The sequence below is a fragment of the Nanorana parkeri genome, unplaced genomic scaffold (genome assembly GCF_000935625.1).
Source record: "Nanorana parkeri isolate BGI_ZX_2015 unplaced genomic scaffold, ASM93562v1 scaffold16, whole genome shotgun sequence".
NCBI classification, from domain to species: Eukaryota; Metazoa; Chordata; class Amphibia; order Anura; family Dicroglossidae; genus Nanorana; species Nanorana parkeri.
In genome coordinates this window covers 1,104,694-1,126,998 of record NW_017306284.1, presented here as the reverse complement: position 1 = coordinate 1,126,998, position 22,305 = coordinate 1,104,694, and the positions used below count along the sequence as shown (strand labels likewise).

The window sequence follows — 22,305 nt, the reverse complement described above, 5'->3', positions numbered from 1 at the left end:
TCCATCCTGACAACTGGTTTGCAGCATTTTAGCTTGGCTACCATTTCACTCACATGTGATTCCTCCTTTACTTGAGCAGACTGTTTAATGTTACTCACGACTCCCAGGCTCCCTCTTATGGCCAACCAGGGAGCATCATCTGAGAGAGCCAGATGGGAGTTTCCTGTCTCTGAGTGATGATGTCACTCCACTCACTATTTTAACCACTCAGTCTAGTCTGACCTTGCATGGTCTTCCTGCTAGTGCATTCCTGCTGTTCAGTGTATCCTGTTTCCATGTATGACCAGATCTTGGCTGACGTTCTCCTCTGGTTCCTTCTCCTGGCTTATTCTTGACAACGCTGATTTCCTGCTCCTGGCTTGTTCCTAACAACGCTGATTTCCATGTTCCTGACCTGGCTTGTACGCCAACCTACACCAGCTCCTGACCTTGGCTTGTTCCTGTTTTATGATTTTTGCTTGCTCCTGTGGACACTTTTCCTAATAAAGTATTTTTAACTAGCACCTTATGCTTGTCTGGTTTTCAATGTGCTGTGACAACAAGGAGTTCCAACATTCACACCTTGGCGGTCTATTGCCTTCAATGGTTTCCCCCTGGAGGGATAGAGATGGCTGCAGGCAGAATGATACCTGTAAAAAAAACACACTGCACTGGTTGTTCTTCTGAAATGTATGCAGTGTGAGCAAGGTTTAAAGAAGTGTAGAGAGCAAAACATGCTATCCCTGCTGCTTAGGACCAGTGTGGGACACTGCAGCTGTCCTAAGCTGGCTCTAATACTGAAAGCTGAGTAATCATGTAACCGATGTTTGGTCAGCTCTCGGTCTCCTCTCACTGCAGAGAGCAGTAGCTAGGAGACACTGCTCCCCGTGGGGATTCTCCCTCCCCTCTCTTCTCTTCCAGCGTTTACTGGAGCAACAGACCGGGAAAGAGACAGCCAAGCACACAGAGACAGAGCTAGCTGTCAGTTAGACAGCTATGGTGGATCACAAAACTATTGGCTGGTTCCTCCTCATCTGTGGTACAGCTCTGCGCTGTCAGCTGACTGAAGACATTACCCCGATATCTGATGATTTTGGGTTACAGATGTACATAAGTAATTCTACTCCTGTGACCCAAAAGATAATTCAAAGACAAATAAAAGTTTTGGGTTTACTACTGTTTTAATATAATTACACCATTTAATGAAGATTTCTGATTGGTTGCTTGTGAGCTGAACTTCATTATTCACCTCATACAACAACTGTCTACAAAGATTTATCAGTGAAGGACAACCTCAACGCTACAACGGCAAGCACATAAATGGTAAAATATGAACATGTTAGTTAATATAACAATGGATCAATAAGAATTTAACAATACTTGATAAGTATAACTGTTAGCAAGCATGTTGGTACAGTTCTTAGATCAGCAAAATCATTTTGGGGCGAAACCGCTCACTGTTTTCATTTTGCTATGGTACTTCTAAAAATTAAACCATGAGAAAATGTATGAAAGGCTTAATCAAATGTATTGGCGGCTTGGAAGCCACTCTGGTTGTACCTGTGGGGACTTGTGTGAGCGCCAGCAGTACTGGTGGCTATGGACACTGGCCAGCACTATGTTCTCATCGGTATCCACTTGGCCAAACCGCAGTGTCTCCTGTGTGTCATTACAGACGACGAAATGGCTAAAGATCAACTCCTCTGCCTCAGGGCACTGGTTCTGGAAGACAAAAGAACAGACTTTTTATAATACATCAAAATGTGTTTTTCGCATTTATTTCTCTTGAGATGCCTGACAAACTGCATATGAAAACATATTTAAATCTACCAGTTATCCCTGCATAACAGAGAAGCCATTTTTTTGGTCTGGACAACCAGTTTAGAGAATGCATTCTTTGCCTTAAAGAGGAACTTTACCCATAGATTCAAAATAACAACAAAGGCACCTTTAGAAATCATTAGTAATAACAATCTACAAACAGATACTTCTAGATAATTGCCGGCTTCTTAGTTTTTGCATACCTTATTTTTCTTTCTTCTCCAGTCTTCTGACAGCGGACATTTTAACAAAGGGCAGGCTACTAGATCCCCCTTTACTTCCTAGAACTCTGGCACATGTGACTAGGACATGTGATCATGCACATCATCTCAAGGGAGGAAAATGCCTTTTCCTGAGATCTCATTTGATTACAGATGTGATTTCCCAGCAATGCTCTGCTGATTTAACCTTCCTAGGATGCAAGGCTTGGGCACATTACATCATTTGTGGCACAGTAGACAAGGAAGGGGAAAGAAAGAAATGCGAAGTAAAATTAAACTATGTTTGTTTAGCTCAGGGGTAGCCTAACTCCGGCACTCCAGCTGTGGTGGTACTACAAATCCCATGAGGCATTGCAAGATTCTCACAGCCACAGACATGACTGCCGCAGAGAGATGCATCATGGGATTTGTAGTTTCACCACAGCTGGAGGGTCGGAGTTTGGGTAGACAAGAAATTAACTTCTTTCTTCACTACTTGCGAAATAATGACAAATAGAGGAGGTTGTCTCGCTTGAACAACCTATGCTTTATTATTTGTGGTGTCTGAAATAGTAGTCCAGAAGTTTCTGCAGCACTTGGAAATGCTCCACCTTTTTCAATGTGCAATGCAGCTCTGACATTCCAAAGACACAGATGACATACTCTGACATACTGCTTTCCAAAGACACAGATGTGCTGCATCCAAAGAACATAGAACAGTTCAGGGCACTCAAGGAACTGTACTGATATTGTTTCATAAAATTAAAAGAGTTGTTTGGTGGTGTTCCAAACAAGAGGCTCATCTTTTGTCAATAAGTCAAAAGGTTTTTCTTTTTCTTGTTGTAAATAAAGTACCTGAACTTGTGTCTATATTATCAGCGCTATTCACAAAAAGGGTGAAGAGTTTGGAGAAGGCAGGAGAAGTGAACAATCTAGGACAACATACAGGTGAAACTCGAATAATTAGAATATCGTGCAAAGTTCATTAATTTCACTAATGCAACTTAAAAGGTGAAACTAATATATGAGAGAGACTCATTACATGCAAAGCAAGATAATTCAAGCCGTGGTTTGTCATAATTGTGATGATTATGGCTTACAGCTCATGAAAACCCCAAGAACCCCAAATCCACAACCTCAAAAAAGTAGATTATTACATGCAATCAATAAAACAAGGATTGTACATAGAACAATATCGGACCTCTGAAAAGTACAAGCATGCATATGTACTCAGTACTTGGTTTGGGCCCCTTTTGCAGCACTTACTGCAATTACTTTTGCACGATATTCTAATTATTCGAGTTTCACCTGTATGTTGTCCTAGATTGTTCACTTCTCCTGCCTTCTCCAAACACGTCACCCTTTTGTGAATAACCCTGTATAATTATGTAAGCTGACACACAGTCAGTGGTCAACAGCTTTATTGCTTTGCAAAGAGTTGTTAATCTAAAAGGAAGAGCATTGAGATGACCTCATCAGTGCTCTGCTGCTCTTTCACTATCCAACTAAAAGCACTTAATTAAACTGTGAGCTTAAGGTGTATTTACACTTTTGCAGTCAAATTGGGATAACACCTATTTAATATTTGTTACATCCCCCATTCACATAGCACAAGCTAAAAAAAAAAAAAAAAAAAATGCTTCTTGCAGTTTAAATTGCTATTACTTGGGTTAGGGTTTCTTGGCTTCTTTTTTGGGTGGGTCAAAGGACATCAAGGTTTGCCAAGGTCCCTGCTAGTTTGGCTTCGAGGTACCATTTGGACAGTCTGAATATGGACATCAAATCTATCAATTGGGGTTTCTTGGCTTCTTTAGGGTTAAAATGTCTACTTGCTTCTCCTTCGTTGTAATGTTAGGAGGGGCTGTGAGGGGTTGGAGTTAACTCTGTCTGTACTGTGCTGGCTCATGTCATTCTGATTTGTAACATAGATTTAAATACTGCCTGTCCTAACAAAGGGTTAAATTATTAAAACCCTGGCTTCTGCATTGTATGAAGTTAATGACAGCAACACAATCCCTAAATTTCAGTCCTAATCTTTCTATAAGGACAGATCAATGTGAAGGTGCTCAGAAACACTTGGATTCTGAAATTTTTTTAAATTATTTTTCATTATGTTGTGTAAATGAGAATACATAAGAAACATACAGAGGGCTTTTGACTGCAAAAGCAAAAATGTATTATATACTGCAGCTTACCAGTGATGGTGCATTAGTTTGTTTTTAGGCTTTTTCCTTTATTTTTACCGAGTGATCCCACCAGTAGGTCTGTTACTTTTCAACTTCCTTTAACAGACCAAGCCGTCCAACAAAAGTGGCAGATAGTGGGTTGAGACAAACCATTTAACACTGACATGGGTGCTTATAATGGTCAGCTTTTATTTATGAATGTAAAACCTTTATGCCAAAATAAAAACAACATTTGCTGTAACTGCTTAAAAAGTGTAAGCTGTAGTTCGGCTTTACTGTGTTAGTCAAGTCTATTTAAATGTGCTAGTTCATCTAACACTACCCTCTTCACAGGGTGACAATGCTGCTGTCCAAGGGTGGCTCCGTTGCTCCTCCAAAGAGTAGAGCCACCCCAAGACAGGAAGTGCATCACTGGCCGGATCACCAGATGAAAATAAAGGAAAAAAAGGCTAAAAAGAAAACCAATGCAGCTACCACATTTAGGGATTGCCAAGTTGCTATATATTCATTTTTTGTTTTTGTAAAAATGCTTTAACCGTAGGGCAAAATAGGTCACTGACCTGGCTGTGCTGTCTGGCAAGTAGGGCTGGATCACAAGACTGATTATGTATTTAAAACGTGTATTAGCTATAATTTGCGTTTAAACAAGTTAGTGCAAATCACAATGACTGTGTGCAAACTCAGTAACCCACATCAACCAGTTCCCTATTACTCAAGTTACTATTCTAAAATCTATTCTGAGAAGAAAACAGATGTAGAATATCAGTTTAAAACTTGTCCTAAACTAATAGTTGCCTGCAGTTATATTTGAATGAATACAATAGGTTTCTTAGTAAACACAGCAGCTAATGTAGAAAGGTGCCTGTGAATTTGTGTGTTCGACTTATGAAGCATCTATACATGCCTATATAGCCTCAAATCAGAAGCTATACATTTACCCCATCAGCATGTGGTGGAAAGTACCCCTGACATGGGAGGAAACAAGAAAATAAGTAAAACAATTATAGAAATATGTCCTCCTGAAGCTCATGTTAACATTGCCAAATCCCTTTATAAATCAGGGGAACCAGCCTTAGTATGTACCTTTCAGGAATATACAGTGCAACATATGGCTACACTTAATGAAATACACAACACTCTATCACTTCTGCTTCCCAATTGGTGATTTCCAAAGTTAGTAAGTCACTCAATCAATCACATTCCATTATGGATGAAACCATTCATGTGTTTATGTGACCTATTACATTTATATGTCTAACTCAGACTGGCTTGTGTTTTTTTAACCAGAGCAGGAAACTCCCTATGAGTGGAGACCATTTTCAGGTAATTTTGGAACATCTGATATGTTTAATTTACTAGGTTTTAGCAAACATAGCCAAATACCCCTACACAGGCTGACAGAATGGGGAATGATGTCAAAGAGGTAACAGGATGTAGGGTTGGGAGAGGTGAATGTAGTCTCAGCACCAACATGATGAGGAGCAATCAATAATACAGTATGGTTAACTTGGCTTTTCCTAAGTTTGGATTTACCTCTAACCTGCGTTACAGGCATACCCAGGACAGTGGTCCCCAATGGAGATATGCGCTGATTCAGTGAGATATTGCAATGTGATGATGTACAAAGCACAGTAACCCAAAGCAATTATGTTTGGTTTTATATAACCAAATCCCTAGAAGATTTTTATCTGTAATATGGTTATTACACTTTGCTTATCACAGAAATTCTTCCTTCATTTCTTCTTCTAACCTAGATACACAAGAAAAAAATTGGATTTTGACTTACCTGTAAAATCCTTTTCTTGCAGTACAGTATAGGCCACAGGTCTAGTCTTAACTAGTAATGTATGTGGGCTTGGTACGAGCAGAGTTTGCCCAAGCCTGCACAAAACTGCCAGTGACATATCCCCTTATGGTCTCTGAGGAGCATACCGGGGGGAAAAATGTGAGCAACACCCTGTGCAAAAGCCTTCGCCAAGGAGTGAGAGGAAGGGGGTCTTTGAAAAACAATAGCTAGGGCCAAGGTCTGCCCCTTGATGGTGCTCAAGCTCAAACCCTGATCCAAACCAGACTGGGAGGAAGGATAGAATCTGTCCCACAGGCTACTTTCAAGGGTGGAACTTCCTAGCCATGCACAATGCAAAGTAAGTCTGCTAGGTGCAATGGTAGATGACTTCCTTAGCTTACAGGAATGTAGGGATGCCGTTAAAGTCAGTGACTAAGAAGTAGGTTTGAGAACTAACTCTTGGGACAAAAGGTCTGGATGATTCAAAAGTACCCACAAAGAGCCTTCCAGCATTCTGAGGATGTAGGAGTACCATATTCCCTCCTAGGCCAGGTTGGTGCAATGAGGTTCACTGGAATTCCCTCAATTTAAATCCTGTAGAACAAGGGAGAAGCTGTAGAGGTGGAAAAGACATAGATCGGGCTGATCTGACGCCACAAAATCACCAGAGCATCCACTCCAAAGGCAAAGCTGTCGAGCTTATTGCTGAACTTGGATGCCATAAGATCTATGTCTGATGCCCCCAACTTGTGGCAAAGGGTGTGAAACACCTCCAGGTGAAAAGACCAATCCCCCGGATCCAAACACTGATGACAAACGAAGTCCACCTGCCAATTTTCCACACATGTAATGTGGACGGAGGATAGAGTTGGCATTTGTAGTTTTGCCCAAGTGAGAATTAGATCTGCTTCTCTTTAACCCGTTCAGTATCCGGTGCCTCTTTGATGGTTGATGTAGACTGTCCAATTAGATGCTGGTCGAGAGTCCTCAAAGTCGCAAGGTCCCGTGTAGAGTGGACAACCGAACTGCCCTAAGTTCCAGGATGTTGATGGGAAGCTGAGCTTCCTCTGACTGGCAAGTTCCCTGTACCAAGATAGTATCCAACACTTCTCCCCAGCCCAAAAGACTGGCATGTGTCACAAGAACCTTCCATGTCATTTACAGAAAGGATTTTCCTGACTTAAACAACATAATGGAAATCCAGCACATTTGGGGGATCTGGCCTTGCTGGTCAAACACATGTGTCAGTCTAGAGACCATGTCTGTGTGTCTCATATAGGCATAATGCTAATTCAGAGTGAACCTAGGTGTATAGTACTGCCTCAAATGAGGGCACCATCAGACTCAGAATGTTCTCAGAAGAATGAATTGAGGCATGGCCCCTGGACCTGAAAGGGTCCAACCATGTGAGCAGAGGAACATGAGTTTGTTCCAGGCTCTAGGATCCTGGGCAGGGCCATATCCAATATCAGGCCTAGGTCCTCAAGGGGTTCAGCTGGGTCCAGCGATGACTTGTTTAACTGAATCTCTGTAGAGTCTGCATTGTCTGTTTTGGCTGACAGGGTATGAGTGGAGAGTTCCTTTAACCAAAGATCTCCAGGTATCTCACACATTGTGGATACCATGAGAGTGAATCAGAGCTAGGACTGAGGTGAGCACCTTGGCAAAGACCTGAGATGCCGTAGACTGACTAAAGGGAAGGGCAACAAACTCGTAGTATTGAGTGACTACAGCAAAATGCAGGTAGCTTTCATGCGGTTGCAAAATGGGTATGTGTAACTAAGCAACCCATGTCCAGAGAGGCCAGAAAGTCCCCCAGCGGAGGTAATGGCTGACCTGACAGATTCCAGGTGACTAGTGGAACCACAGAAACAAGCTGATATTCTTCAGATCTAGATTGGGATGAGTGCCTTCATTTGACTTGGGAACAGTGAACAGGTTTGAGTAAACATCCTGAAATTGCCCTCGACCAGGATGAGGGTAATAACCCCCTGGGAGACAGATCGCTAAATAGCAACATGTAGGTTATTATTAGTGTTATTTTTATACAGGATTTATATAGCACCAACAGTTTGCTCAGCGCTTTCAATATAAGGATGACATTACAGTTACATTACAGTTACATTACAAGTCAAGACAAAATGGTAAGGAGGTCCCTGGCCATGAGAGCTTACAATCTAAAATATCTGCCTGCCTTTGCGGGAAGGACAGCAAATTTTAGAGCATAAACCTAACACCTGGCGTTTCACAGTTATAGGATAGTGGGGAGGAACTATGATTTCCTGGGCATCACACAATATAGATTTAGTAAATCTGGAAACTAACAAACTCTGCACTTGCAGCTTAATACATCAACACAAAGAAACAAAAAATCTGACTAAAATGGTCTCATTTTCCAAAGTGTAAGAAATAGAAGCTGTTTGCATTGCTCCCAAATCACAAAACAGAATGTTTATTTAACTTCTCCAAATATCTGTTAGGGATTTGAATCTAGCCAATAGCACAGATAGTTGTAATTTTAACTATTAAATGAGGATCATTGCACTGTGCCATGTACTAAATGCATTAGTTCCATCATATTTAAAGTGATATTTATGTCAAAATGATTTTAAGCTATTTCAAGTGATTTGAACTTTAAATACTTGGGGAACAAATTTAAAGATTTGCTTTGGATGGGAGATAAATATTTGTTTGATCTGGATTCATTATTGAAAAAAAGTCTGATAGTTTAATTCTACTTTATTCATATTAGAAGTCTACTTCTCTGTGAGATGGGTAACTTCTGGTGCCCTCCTGATGCTTGATGTATGCCACTGCCATGGCACTGTCTGACTGAATCCTGGTCGGGTGAGCTTGCAGCCGAGTAATTCAGCATTGAAAAGACAACTAAATTGCCCAGACTTCCAGGATTATGATCAGAAGCTGAGAACCAAGAATCCAGCATGGAGAGGGTATCCAAGACTCCTCCCGAGTCTAACATGCTGGCATCTGTCATAAGCACCTTCCAGGTCATTGGGAGTAAAGATTTTCCTAATTCCAGCACCGGCTTGGAAATTCACAATTACAGGGTGAACCTGGTTTTGTTAGTCAGGAATAAGGGAATGATCCAGAGACAGAATTTGCTTGTCTTAGGCTACAAGAAAGTTGAATGTCAAGGGTCTAGAGAGAAACTGTGCATACAGTACTGCCTGGAACTGGCTGGGCGGCCTCTGGAGCGCAAGGTTCGAACATGGGAGGGAAGAAACAGAAGCTTATTCTAAAGAAGGAAGACCCTGGATTGAGCCGTATTCACGATCAGGATTAGATACTCCATGAGATGAGATGCAGCTCTTAGGCAAGGCATGCATGTGTCAATAAGGAATGGTATGCTTAAGCTTGAAAGAAGTATCTCCCTGTACCAAGTTCTCAGAACCGGATAAGGCACCATCCTCATCCTCTTCTTTAAGAAGAGCAGAAACAGACGTAAATCAGAGATGGACTCTGAGGGATAGGAATAGGAGGCCAATTTGTAGTCCCTGCAATCTGAGACCTCTAATAGGGCTGAAAGTTTACCCATTATTTCCGACATTGTGGCCGAAAACTCCTCCCTAGTTTTCAGAAAAGAAGCAGAGGGAAGTTGGAATGCGTGTGGTCAAAATGGTGCATGCAAGTGCAGTGTGCTCTAAATGAAAGGAGGCTGTGCATTTGCAGTAGCATTCTCAGTGACCAAGAAATTAAAGAAAAGGGCACCAAATTAAACAAAAGAAAACAGGGGTGACTGGACTGCTCCTGCCACTGGTTGCAACTAATTCAGAGCCAACCCTTCACTAGTTAACCCGTAAGGGACCACAGACCAAGTTCCATCCTGATGTTCACCCCTTCCCAGTGGACATACCCTTAGGTGGTCTTCAGGTACAGGGTTCCATAGGCTGTTCCATAGGCTAACGGCCCAGGGCCATGGACCTGTATAGCACCCTGTGGCTTCCTCAACACATTGCACATGGTGCCAGTGCTAACACAAACATTACAGGCTGGGCCCACATCATCTTCCTGGCGGGGTCCCAAGGCTCAGCTGAGGAGTCATCTGCTCTGGAAAGCTGCAAAAAAGAAGCCCCAATGACCATGTAGCAGCTAGTTAATCTTGCTAGAAGAATCTGGAGAAGGAAAAAAGAAAAGTAATTTGCTTCTCTCAGAGCAGAGAGAAGCTGTTCATTCTCCTGAGGACACTAGAAAAAAAAATGTGGCTTGCTAGGAGTGGAAGGGGTTATGCAGAGCTTTCCTTACAGCTTTGTTTTCACAATGTCCTATCTCCTGAAGCCAGCTGCATAACCCATGATCTAAGCTCCTGTGGGCTGTAACGTATGATTTAGAAACAGGTATTTGTGGAATTTGCAGGGAAACTAAGGGAAAACTGTTAATGCAGATGCACTTATAATTAAGTGCTGCAGTATGGGTTTTTTTAAAATGGGAGGCTCTACATGTTTGCTGGTACTGACGTTGATGGTGTCACATCTCTGGCATTTTATTTTCACTAATGATGCAGGGACATAGTCAATCAGCACATGGCATGGAGGGAGGTTGGTGAGTGCAAAGTCATAAATATCTATGTAGGTTTCTTTGCAGGTTTTCTTGCTGTAAGATGCCAATTTAATGACCATTAGGTGACCACAGACATACTTACGAATAGCGAGCAAGGGAATAAGCCCTTTTCTATTAGTATGTGCTATGCAGAACAAGACACTAAGAGCAGCATTTCAAACTGCAAATGTTTTCTTTTCTTTTTTTTTTTTTAGTGATATTCAAACCAGCTGTAAGGATTCAGATCACACTAGCTCTTGTTTTATGAATGTCCTCCTGCAACAAGCAAAGCCATGGAATGCCCTTAAAAAGAATGTTTGATATAAAACAGATGTTTCATCTTCTAGTAGAGCTGCTGCTGTAGTGCCATGTTAGGTAATTAATCCAAACGCTTCTCTGGCTCTGCAGGCGTATTAATAAAAAGGGACTTTGTTTTTCTTTGGTTAATTCATGGGAGGAGCAGCCGAGAACCCAGGGGAGGCAGGGAAGATCATTTTATTAGCCAAGGGGGTTAGGGCTAGGAATTCTGGCTCCCAATGTTACACATACAATTAATTACAAGAGACAAACAGCTCTAGAAGGGAGTTGAGGGGAATCGCATGGAGCATCTAAGACATTGCACAAGCACTCCATTAATGTCTCACTACAGGGGCAACTGACCAGCGCGTGCCTCATGTCTAAGTTATTCTTACACAATCAAGATTGATGATTTGGCTCCTACAAATAGAGTGATTAGCAATCATACACTGAATGGCCTATTACCTAATATATTGTATGCATGTGATAGGGCCAGGATAGGAAATAGCTAACAACTGCTATGCTTTGTAATAGTCAGAAGATGCTTGAAGGTAGCTCCAGTTTGCAACATGTTCTCAGCTGGGCCAGACATAGAAAATGTGTATAATGAAACCAAAGTTCACTTTTCCATGGGAAAAAAGGCAAGCAATTAGACATGATCGAATAGCTTCATGCACCCTGGAAACCAAGACAGATTGATCAAAACATATCTGATACTTTGCAGACCAGTCATAACCTGTTGCTAAATTTAAAGTGTACTGGTTCCGATAGTAAAGATACAAATTTGTACAATTTGACATAGACTTAAAGCAGAAGTCCAGCCAAAAATTAGATAAAAAATAATAGCACCTAAAAGATAAAGTAGCAAAGAAGATGTTGTATGAATATTCAGCTTCAAACCAAAGATTTCCCATGCAGTACTTTTTGTTTAACACTAGATGTCCGCAGTCTGATCGCCAGCATCATTCAACCCACTTACTCTGAGAACAGCTGGTCTTGAACCCGCCCCAGTCACGGTGAGGAGCAGTATAGGGAGGAGCAGTATAGTGATGACCTCATCTCTCTGTCACTCTGCTTTCTCTTAATAGCATGTTTTTTTGCCAGCATATGAACTAATCCTTGTACTGCTTCTCTCTCCCCTCTCTAAGCTTTGCTGTACAGGGAGTTCAAGAAACCTCATCAGGTCCAATTCAAGTACTTAATGATGTATTAATAGTTAAAAGAGCAGCAGTAATGTCTGTCTTTTATATCAGCTTAGAGTTTAGATTTAAAAAGCAATCATTTGCATTCAAGAGAGTCCACAAAGCACGATGCTCTTCTCCAAAATATCCATATTATGAATTGAGTCTCTTTTCTGTATTGGACTCTTTAGAGAGAACGGATTGTATAAAGGAAGATTTAGCATTCCTTAATTCCCCTGCATCTGCAGTCCCTAACCAGCAGTACCGTATTTATAATCTGACAAATGTTTTGCTTCTGTTTGTCTGACCAGATGAATGTTGGAGAATATATAGCTGGTAGTACAGGTCTGCAATGCATGTCCTGTAAATCTGCTGATCTAATGAACCTTCTTTAGCAGGTCAGAGTAGGAAAATGCAAATCAGCGAATCCTGCTACATTTTAACACCAGCCATTTATAAGTAGTGTAACCCAGCAGATAAATAATGGACTGGCTACAAAAAGGTGACTGCTTCCAGGATGTGAACATTTATCCCTCTATAAGTAGGCAACACTGACTTATCATAAACTGTTTGCTGAGATTTTGCAATCACAAACGAAAAGACAACACGATGCTTTACAATAACTGGAGAAATGTAATTGTGAAATGTAAAACAACGAGGACATTATAAAACAAGAAAAAGTGATGGGACACCTTGCAGCTGAGCTCCAAGCATTTATACACAACACTAATGCAGCTCTGTGTTCATTATTACATCCTTAAATGTATTTATTTTTAGTAAATGAGAGCTGTGTAAGTACTTTCATTTGACATGTTATCAGCCTCTTGCAGTGACTGTACAGGAGTGTTCAGACTGGGGCAGAGAGAGATGGGCAGCTCCTTGAGTTTCCTGCAGAATCAACTGGTCCCCTGAGCACTGGCCCTGATATCCTGTTTCAGGGTGGCTCCTTTCCATTGTAGGGTCCTATGGAGCCATCCTTATGTGTTGTAGTAAGTTGCGTGTGTCTCCACAAACACATGTTCAGAACCAGGCAAGCTCCACCCGTGCTCCTCCCTCCCACGAGCAAGCACCCGGGCGGCTGCTGGAGAAGTTCAGGTTGAGAGAGATGGAGCCAACAGTTTTGAAACATGATGACTGCAAGCACTTGGGCAAAAATGTAAGGAAATACTTTGCTTCGCAATGTATATTTGTTTGAAATGGATTCATTAAAAATTGAAAAAAAAAATTGAAAGTTTAATACTACTTTAATATTACCCTCTAATACATCAGAAATGGACCAAGATGTCAAGCAATACTTGATATCAGGAGCCTCGCCTGCATTTACAGAAATGTTTAAAAGCAACCTCCGTTCTGCAACTATACCTACCGGTATATTCCCTCAAATTGTATTAACAAACAGGGGTACATTACCTTTGTCTTGAATGACTATTATGTTTCTTACAGAAAACAATAGCCACATTTTTTGAAAATATAATTTTACATTTCATATTTACATAAACATGGATACCAAGCCCTCATTCTGCAATGCACAAGAGCTAGCAAACTCAGAACATGGGTCCTTACCTGCTGCCAAGCCTGGATTGCAGTGCTAATAGAGTGCACAGAGTGCTGCCCAAAGTCCATGACTATTGGATCCACCAGAACGGCGCTATCAATTAATTTTTCCAGGGTTCCAACCGATATGGCCACCTGACCTTGCACATGGAATTGCTTCACCAGGCTTCTCATGGTGAGGTTCCGGCATTCCAAGAGCTTGCAGTCTGCTTCACTGGAGAACTGCACCTCTTTGCAAAGAGTCGATCCGCTCCACTGACGCAGGTAAACCTGCGGTTCCTTCAGAGACACTACCATATATTCCAGGTCACTGGGCATTGTTTTATCACAAATAAAAGGCTGCAGACATCTGGGTGGCACTATAAGAAAAAGGTAAACAATTTAAGATATAATACAATTTATACACATAAGTAGTTCAGTAAAATGAGCATAGTCTCAGGAGCAGTATCTTTTGAGAAACTCAGAATCCTTAAAGGAGAACTATGAGGTGAGTGCTTTTCACTCATCCTCATAGTTCTAGCCGACCTGTGACAATGAAACTGTCACAGGTCGGCATAGTAGATCGGGAGGTGAGCAAACACATACTGGCGTTCGCTCACTTCTCGATCCTGTCACGGCTCTCTGCCGTGACAGGGGGAGGGGCTGGATTCCCCTCCCCCCGCTCCTATCTGCCAGCGCTGACTGGCGGAACGGACGGGGGAGGGGGCGGGTACAGCTGGCTCTGCCTCTAGATAGCAGAGAGCCGTGACAGGGGAGGGACTGGATTCCCCCCTCCCCGCTCCGATCCTCCAGCGCTGACTGGCGGAACGGACGGGGGAGGGGGCGGGTACAGCTGGCTCTGCCTCTAGATAGGCAGAGCCAGCTGTCACTTACGCAGCTGGGCGGATCCAGACATAATTGTCGGGATCCGTTTCAGGTGCGGCGTCTCAGTATACCGCGAGATGTAGCTCACGGTATACCGAGCTTAGGGTGACGGGAGGACGCTAGTTTGTGTCCTCCCGTTACCCTCAGGAGAACTATGGGGAAAAGCCCTAACCCCACAGTTCTCCTTTAAGGAGTTGTAAACCCCCAGCATGTACTATTCTGTTTTAACATCAGCACTGTAATGGGAATACATACTAGAGTTGTTTTTGATAATGCAATCAAAGCTGACCTGAAAAAAATACCCTTTATGTTGTGAGTGCCGCCTTCCCTCTGCCCATCACTTTCACCAACTTCCTGGATTCCCAGTGTGCTTTGCATCTCTTTCCCCACTGCCTCATGTGATGTTATCTCCATTTCTGAAGACTACATAGCCCATCGTGCATTGCTTCCAGCAAGCTATGGTAATGTTACATTGTTCAGACATTGAGCTGTATTTCAAAAGGCAGGCTCTGTGAGAGTTGTAACACAAGAAAAAGTGCATATTCCCAAGACTTGAGTGCAATGCACATCATTGCTCCAGACTGGCTTCCTGATGGTGAGAACAGTAGACCTTCATTGTGCAATGTCTGTCACCATGGCCACTTATAGTCCCTATCAGGGACACATGTGATAGGGTGACAATACAGTGGCACAATCGGGAGAAAGCTGTCACCCCATAACGGGGAATACTTGAAAGAAAGAAAAAAAAAGGCCCTACAGGGCAGAATTATGAATCAGTGAATGAAGGTACATGAAACCCGGTAAAGTATATTGTAAACATTAAAACATGAATGCAATAAAAGATACTCCCAAGTCAATCTGTCTGTACTCTAAGCCTCTTCCTCCAACCTTATATTTTTACTTGCTGAAGCCATAGTTAAAGTGACACTAAACTCTGGAGTCAAAATGCTAAAAATGTATTCAAGTTCCTTAACTATTAACAAAATTGTATCTTATTTGTGTATCACTCGACTGTAGATCCTCAAATCATCTCTGAATTGGTGCTGACACTGTCCTTCCTTCTGGAGGGTGGCTACTTTTGTTCCCCATGGGCCCTGTGTGTGTTGTAAAGTAGCCACTGCTCCAAGCTCACTCCTGTGATGGACTACAACCTCAGGTTTACTCATTTGTACTGAGATTGTAGTCCATCAAGGGAGCAAACTTGGAGAGGTGGCTATTTTACAACACACACAGGGCCCATGGAGAACAAAAGTAGCCACCTGCCAGAAGGAAGGACAGTGTCAGCACCAATTCAGAGATGATTTTTAGGATCTACAGCCGAGTGACAGACGAATAAGGTCCAGTAATGTTAATAGTTAAGGTACTAGAATACAGTTTTAAGATTTAACTCCTGAGTTTAGTGTCACTTTAAGTCACATCTAGAATGTGCATCCTTGGGGCTTTGTACACACTTGGTTTATTCAAGAAGGCAAGTACAATGATGTGCAAAAGGTGCAGCATCCTAGCAAACAAATCCAAGCTTTTCTCTAATCGAATCCGACTCCAATAAAATAAAATTAATTAAATGCTATTGGTTATTGTCCCATCAAGATCTATGCTGGATTGGTCACAGGTACAGATACACACAGGTGCTGGATATGCTTCAGTATATAGCACCTATGTGTACAGAGACTCAGAACTCTGGGCTCCAGGCTCACATCCACACTGCCTTTATTTTAATTCATTACTGGTAAATATAACATAGAAAACATGGAAAGATGACTAAAAAGAACACATTGCTAGACCATCAAAAGTAAAACATAATAAGGAAATGGCGTTCCGTTAAAATACATCCTTTAAAAGGCATCCTAATAGCTCTAAATCGGAACACTTTTATTGTGTAAATTAACTTTTTTCCACACCGTAATTACCTTTAAACAGCCGAATAAAGAAACAAAACAGATCTATTCAAACACTCTGAAGGCCAAAAAAAACATGACGATACATGGAAAAGGGAAGTAATTTGTACAGAAAATATGACAGGCTCAAAGATTTTCTGAGCAGGAGTGTCACAGTGAGTGAAAAACGTGTCTAGTGTCTAAGTATAGAGTGCCAAACGCATGATTTTAGCCTTCTAAGCATTAAAGTTTAAAGTAGTGTAGAAGCATCAGCGAGCCAATCATAAAATTACAGGACATCACAAAATATGAATGAAGACATAGATAAAAGCCAAAAGGTCCCAGCAGTCTTACATCTGTAGCTATGCATGAGACCAATAACCCATGGATCTAGGGACTGTTTGTGTGCACCGGAGTCAATGGAAAGGGTACAGGGATTTCTGCAGTGCTTTCTATTTTTTATCCAAAAAAACTAGAGCACCACTCCTCACCACTAGTAATGTGATGTTGGGAATCCATTTTCCTTATCCGTTTGTAAATTTGAATAGACATACCAAAGGGCATCCATTGCAGGCAACAAAGTGAGATGAAAGTTGTACAGTATAGGTTTCCAGAAGCATAGCCATCAACCTTACATGTGAGGAAACCTCTGGAATCTACATTATGTAGAATGCACGTTAAGATACTGAGTACTGTGTTCTCTCAACAGTATCAATAGTTCACTGCTTGATTTAATCTGTTGCCTGGAATTGCTCCATAATAGCTTTGTTTTTCTGAAGCTGTGAGTGCTGCTAATATATAAATTAGTTGACTTCCTAAGCCAGAAACACAGAACAGTTTATTGTCCATGTCCATACTGCTGTAACAACACTAAATTTCTTGATGTGTCTTTGCCATCAGTGACAATCACAGGCTGAATAAGGCAAATGGCCACACATACTGAATTTTTCCATGTGTATGACTCTTAAGAGGCATTAGGACCACAAACATTTTGCTCATTTATTTAAAAAAAAAAAAAAAAAAAACTTTTCAGGATGACTTGGCTGACTGTTTTTGTATGTATTTCTTAAGTTGCAAAATCAAAATCAGAAAAACTGTACACTGGTAAAGTCACTTTTAAAAGCTGCAGAGAATATGGTATGGTGTTGAATAAAACTGGAAAAGAGGAGTTTGCCAAACTGGAAGGAAAAGTATGGCGCGACCTCTCCCCTAGCCTTTGGGGGATGGACCTTGACCAGCGTTAGTGGTGAGAGGACATTTTGGCCACCAGAATTTATTTTAACTTTCTGCCAGTTGCTAATGATCTAAACTGCCTTTAAAGACCTTGGTGCAATGCGGAATCTCAGCCCAGAACTTCTGTAACCTTTGCATGGATTACAAGTACTTTCTTGTGAGAGTGTGATGCTCCAATGGGAGATCATAGTAGAGGATGGCCCCAGGTCACCCATTGCAGTGGAACTGTCTTCTATGTGTGTCTATGAAAAAAACAAGTTGCACCACATAGCATAAAAATAACCAAGTAGGCCTAAAGTGATGCATACTCACAGACACAAGCACCTGATGGCGATGAGGGTCACAGGTGGCTGGAGGTGACCAAGTCACTGTAAGCAAGAAGTGGAACGAGACTGGATAATCCACGATCCACAATGGTGCATCAAAAGCAGCAGTGGAATGGTGCTTCCTCTAGGTTAAATGGCATTAGCTCATGCGCACTCTCCACCTAGCAGATGACATCAGCATCCAGTCTTAATCTCTACCACGATGAGATGACAGTTGCAGAAGTGTTAAAATTATACCCCAACAGTAACAACTAAGGGGTAGCACCCGGTGATTCACTACATGAGCTGTCAGAGACTGGGTCACCCCAGAGGCTGTGCCTGAGCCGCCTGAGTGATAACAACCTTCTCGACCCCTTACAATTTGGCTTTCGCCCCCTACACTCCACTGAAGTGTACCTCTTAAAACTCACTAATGACTTACTAACAGCTAAAAACCAAGGCCACTATTCCCTACTCTTGCTATTAGACCTTTCTGCTGCTTTTGATACTGTTGACCACCTGCTTCTCCTCAAAAAAACTCCCCTCGCTTGGCCTACAAGACTCTGCTCTCTTGTGGTTCTCCTCCTACCTATCTAAGTGCTCCTTTAGTGTCACCTACAAATCTAACTCCTCCCCTCCTCTTTCTGTAGGGGTCCCCCAAGGCTCTGTCTCTATCTACACCTCCTCCCTTGGTCAACTAATAACCTCACATGGCATCAATACCATCTCTATGCCAATGACACTAAAATATTTATTTCTACTCTACAACTCGCCCCCTCAGTGTCCTTGCATGCCCCTAATCTACTAACTGACATATCCGTCTGGATGTCACAACACTTCTTAAAACTCAACCTTTCAAAGACTGAGCTTTTGATATTTCCTCCCGCCCGTGCACCTTCCCCAAACGTTTCCCTTGAGATTGTTTACACTACTATCCAACCCTCCTCCCATGCCAAGGTCCTAGGTGTCATCCTTGACTCGAACCTCACCTTTCTTCCCCGCATCCAATTACTATCCAGATCCTGCTGCCTTCACCTTCGTAACATCTCCAAAATACGTCCCTTCCTCACCAAAGAAACCGCAAATTACTCATCCACTCACTTGTTATATCTCGTCTTGACTATTGCAACTCCCTCCTCATTGGCCTTCCACTACACAGGCTATCCCCCCTTCAGTCTATCATGAATGCAGCTGCCAGACTCATTCACCTAACTAACCGTTCAGCGTCTGCAACCCCCTCTGTCAATCCCTGCACTGGCTTCCACTCACCCAAAGGATAAAATTCAAAATATTAACAATCACTTACAAAGCCATCCACAACTCTGCCAACAGCTATATCTCAAACCTTGTCTCAAAGTATCACCCTAAACATCCCCTCCGCTCTTCAAAAGACCTCCTGCTTTCCAGCTCCCTTGTCAACTCCTCCCATACTCGCTTCCAATACTTCACTAGAGTCTCTCCCATCCTCTGGAACTCTTTACCCCAACCTGTCCGTCTGTCTCCCACCTTGACTGCCTTTAGGCGATCCCTGAAGACTTATCTCTTCAGGGAAGCTTATCCCACCTCGAACTAACCGCTCAACCATCACATTCTCAAACAATTCATCCCCACACAGCTACCTCCTCATGTATCACTTCCCCCTCCCTTTTAGATTGTAAGCACTCATGGGCAGGGCCCTCCTTACCATCTTGTCTTGAATTGTATTGATTGTTATGTCTTCCTAATATTGTAAAGAGCTGCGCAAACTGTTGGCGCTATATAAATCCTGTATAATGATAATAATAGTAAAAATATAATTAGATTTTTTTTGCTCAGCAGAGCTAAGTATATTGCATCCAACCTCCTAAGATTCTTGCAAAAAACTGAAGCATGGAGGTTCGATTATACGCGGGTTGCCTTAACTTTTTTTTTGTTTGCCAATGTCCCAACCTTCTCTGTAGGTGGCAGTATAACCCGACTATTTGAGAATTCCTTTCATTCCAGTGTCCTTCAATGGAGACGAATAAAGAAGAAGAAAAAAAAACAGCCCCAAAACACTTGATTTGTGTGTGGATTTTAAAGAAATGGTTGACTTCAAAGGATTTATATTCCTTCATCACTGTTCAGACAGAAATGTAAGAGACAAATATCCCCATCTGATGCCTAACCTGTGAATGATGCACAATCCAACAACCAACTTTGTTACAAAGACAATGACATTGAATGACTGATTATTTGCCATGTTTTTCTGAAAACTTAGCTCATGCCACAGTTTTATAAGTCAGTCAAATCTCTATTTACAATCATAAATAATCAGGTACCTGAGCCTAACTGATCCAGATGGTGACACAAGTGTAGCTCCAGGTGCGCAAACTGAACAGACACTCCAAACGATGGAACCAACCACGGGGTGAAACAGGAATCAACTCTTGTACAAGCTGCAAGTGCTGTTGGAGTCACTAGCTGGTCACAAGCACTTTGAGAGCCGGCTTCACTTTCAGAGCTGTGGGGAACATAATTTTTTTTTAAGCTAAACAATGCCAAGATTATAAAATGTTATAAGATAAGTGCAGATGGTTTTGTTCATTTGCCCAAAATATTTTTTAAAAGTGCAGCCAAGATAATTATATTTAATTTCACATCTGACCATTAGAATTTGCATAAATATTTATCTGGAAAAAAAAGTGCCATTCAATTGTGTCATTATATCCGAATACTGTTATTCTTTCCTATTTATAAGTACAAATGTTACAGTTCACTATCCAAAAAAGATAGAAGTAAAAAAAAAAAAAACAGAAAAATGAGGCAGCTGTAATTAATTTACTTATTTCAGAAAAATAAAATTAAAAAGGAAACTCTTCATACTCTGAAATGACCGGTAATAACATTTGATATTTTTTGTAATAGTGAAGGAAAGGAAAGAAAAATAAATAAGTAAATAAATACTAACAAGGGCAGATTATTTTTTAAGATATAAAAATTTAAATTATACTGCGGTCAAAGCATACCATATAATACTTGGTAAATGTAAGGCAAGAAAAATATGCTGGAACTGGGAAAAATTAGGAATTCTTTTGTTCCAGCCAGCAGTGCACTAGCAACACAGCTAACAAAGCTAACACAAGTGACTCTTATTACAGCAAGAGGCTCTAACATAGAACTACTGACTAGACCAGGGGTAGGCAACCTTGGCCCTCCAGCTGTCAGAGTCATGCAATACCTTATGGAATTTGTAGCTCCTGAACTGCTGGAGGGCTGAGGTTGCCTACCTATGGACTAGACTAAAACCCAACCCCGGGCTGATGCCGTGGCATAACTCTCTGCAGTATTCTCCTGTGAGTTCAGGGTTGGGGGTAGAGTTTTTTCGGCCTGGGCTCAGACAAAGTGGGTTGATTGACAGTGTTTTAATCCTTTTAAATCTGCGATTTTCATTAAAAGAATACCAGGTGATCTTACAACCAGGGTCCTTGTTCAGGCACTTTCTTTTATGGGTTGTTATCTACTTCCCATTTGTGCTCCTGAGTTGTCACTAAGCCACATGCGCCCCTGGTGGAGATTACAACCAGCCGTGCCGACATAGATTGCTTACCGGTGTCACTACCAGTGTAGACACGTGGCCATAAAAGGTTAAAGGAGGTCAGTAACACTGAGATACAAAAATGGGTGAAATATAAAGATGACATTTTATTTTATGGGGAAAAAAACCATATCAAATGTTTATGATACAGCAGGAGACAGATACAAGCTGTCATCCCATAACGGAAAGTACTTTTTTTTGGGAGGGGGTACTGCTTTTTAAAGTGACCCTTTAAGTTGTTAAAAGAAAAAAATCCTTACCCATGTATGTATGTTATTTTCTTTAAAAAAGCCAAAACCTTTTGAATTTAAAAGAAAGAACTCCATCCTTTATCTAGTTCTTAAACAATATAAGAGTTATAAATGGAGGTATTGATGCTCTAATCATCAGCAGAGGAGCAGTAGCCTTAAAAGTTTTAAAGCTGTTAGGGAAGTATAAACAAATGTTATGCTTCCCAGATTTAAGTTTTCCTGAATGTAGATGTAGTTGCATTTACATGAGTTCAGAATACCTAAATCTCCCTCTGGATGGGCAGAATTGTATTTTCTCTAAACACAGCTAAACTGAATAAACCTAAATACTGGTAAACACATAGTGAGAATTATACAATATAAAATCATTACATGCATTTAGAAACAGCATATAAATGCATATAAATACATGTATGTTACTGCAAGGGAGAATATGACCTTAGAAAATATACAACAATAACAAACCCTGCCCTTTGTATTGCACCTTTTCTGGTAAAAAAAATAACTCACCAAATCAACCTGCAGTTGTCCTGCTTCTGACCCGCATTTGGCCCACTGCTAGTGGGTTTTGCATTCTGATAAACTTATATGGCAATGTAAACCTGTCTGACTTGAGCAAATGTCCTAAGCCAAAAGTCAGAGGACGCTCTTATTTTAT

At 41.4% G+C, this 22,305-nt stretch overlaps 1 protein-coding gene across 5 annotated transcripts in view; it reads right to left on the bottom strand.

The window, feature by feature from the left end:
• VPS13B (vacuolar protein sorting 13 homolog B) overlaps nucleotides 1–22,305 on the bottom strand; it is a 761,266-nt gene that overhangs the window by 99,687 nt on the left and 639,274 nt on the right. For all 5 annotated transcript variants that reach the window (XM_018559352.1, XM_018559343.1, XM_018559336.1 and 2 more), the window contains exons 40-42: nucleotides 20,141–20,322; nucleotides 13,571–13,920; nucleotides 1,540–1,701 (exon numbers count right to left, since the gene is read on the bottom strand). In XM_018559352.1, coding sequence (XP_018414854.1) covers nucleotides 1,540–1,701; nucleotides 13,571–13,920; nucleotides 20,141–20,322 — 694 coding nt within the window. The remainder of the gene's footprint in view (nucleotides 1–1,539; nucleotides 1,702–13,570; nucleotides 13,921–20,140; nucleotides 20,323–22,305) is intronic.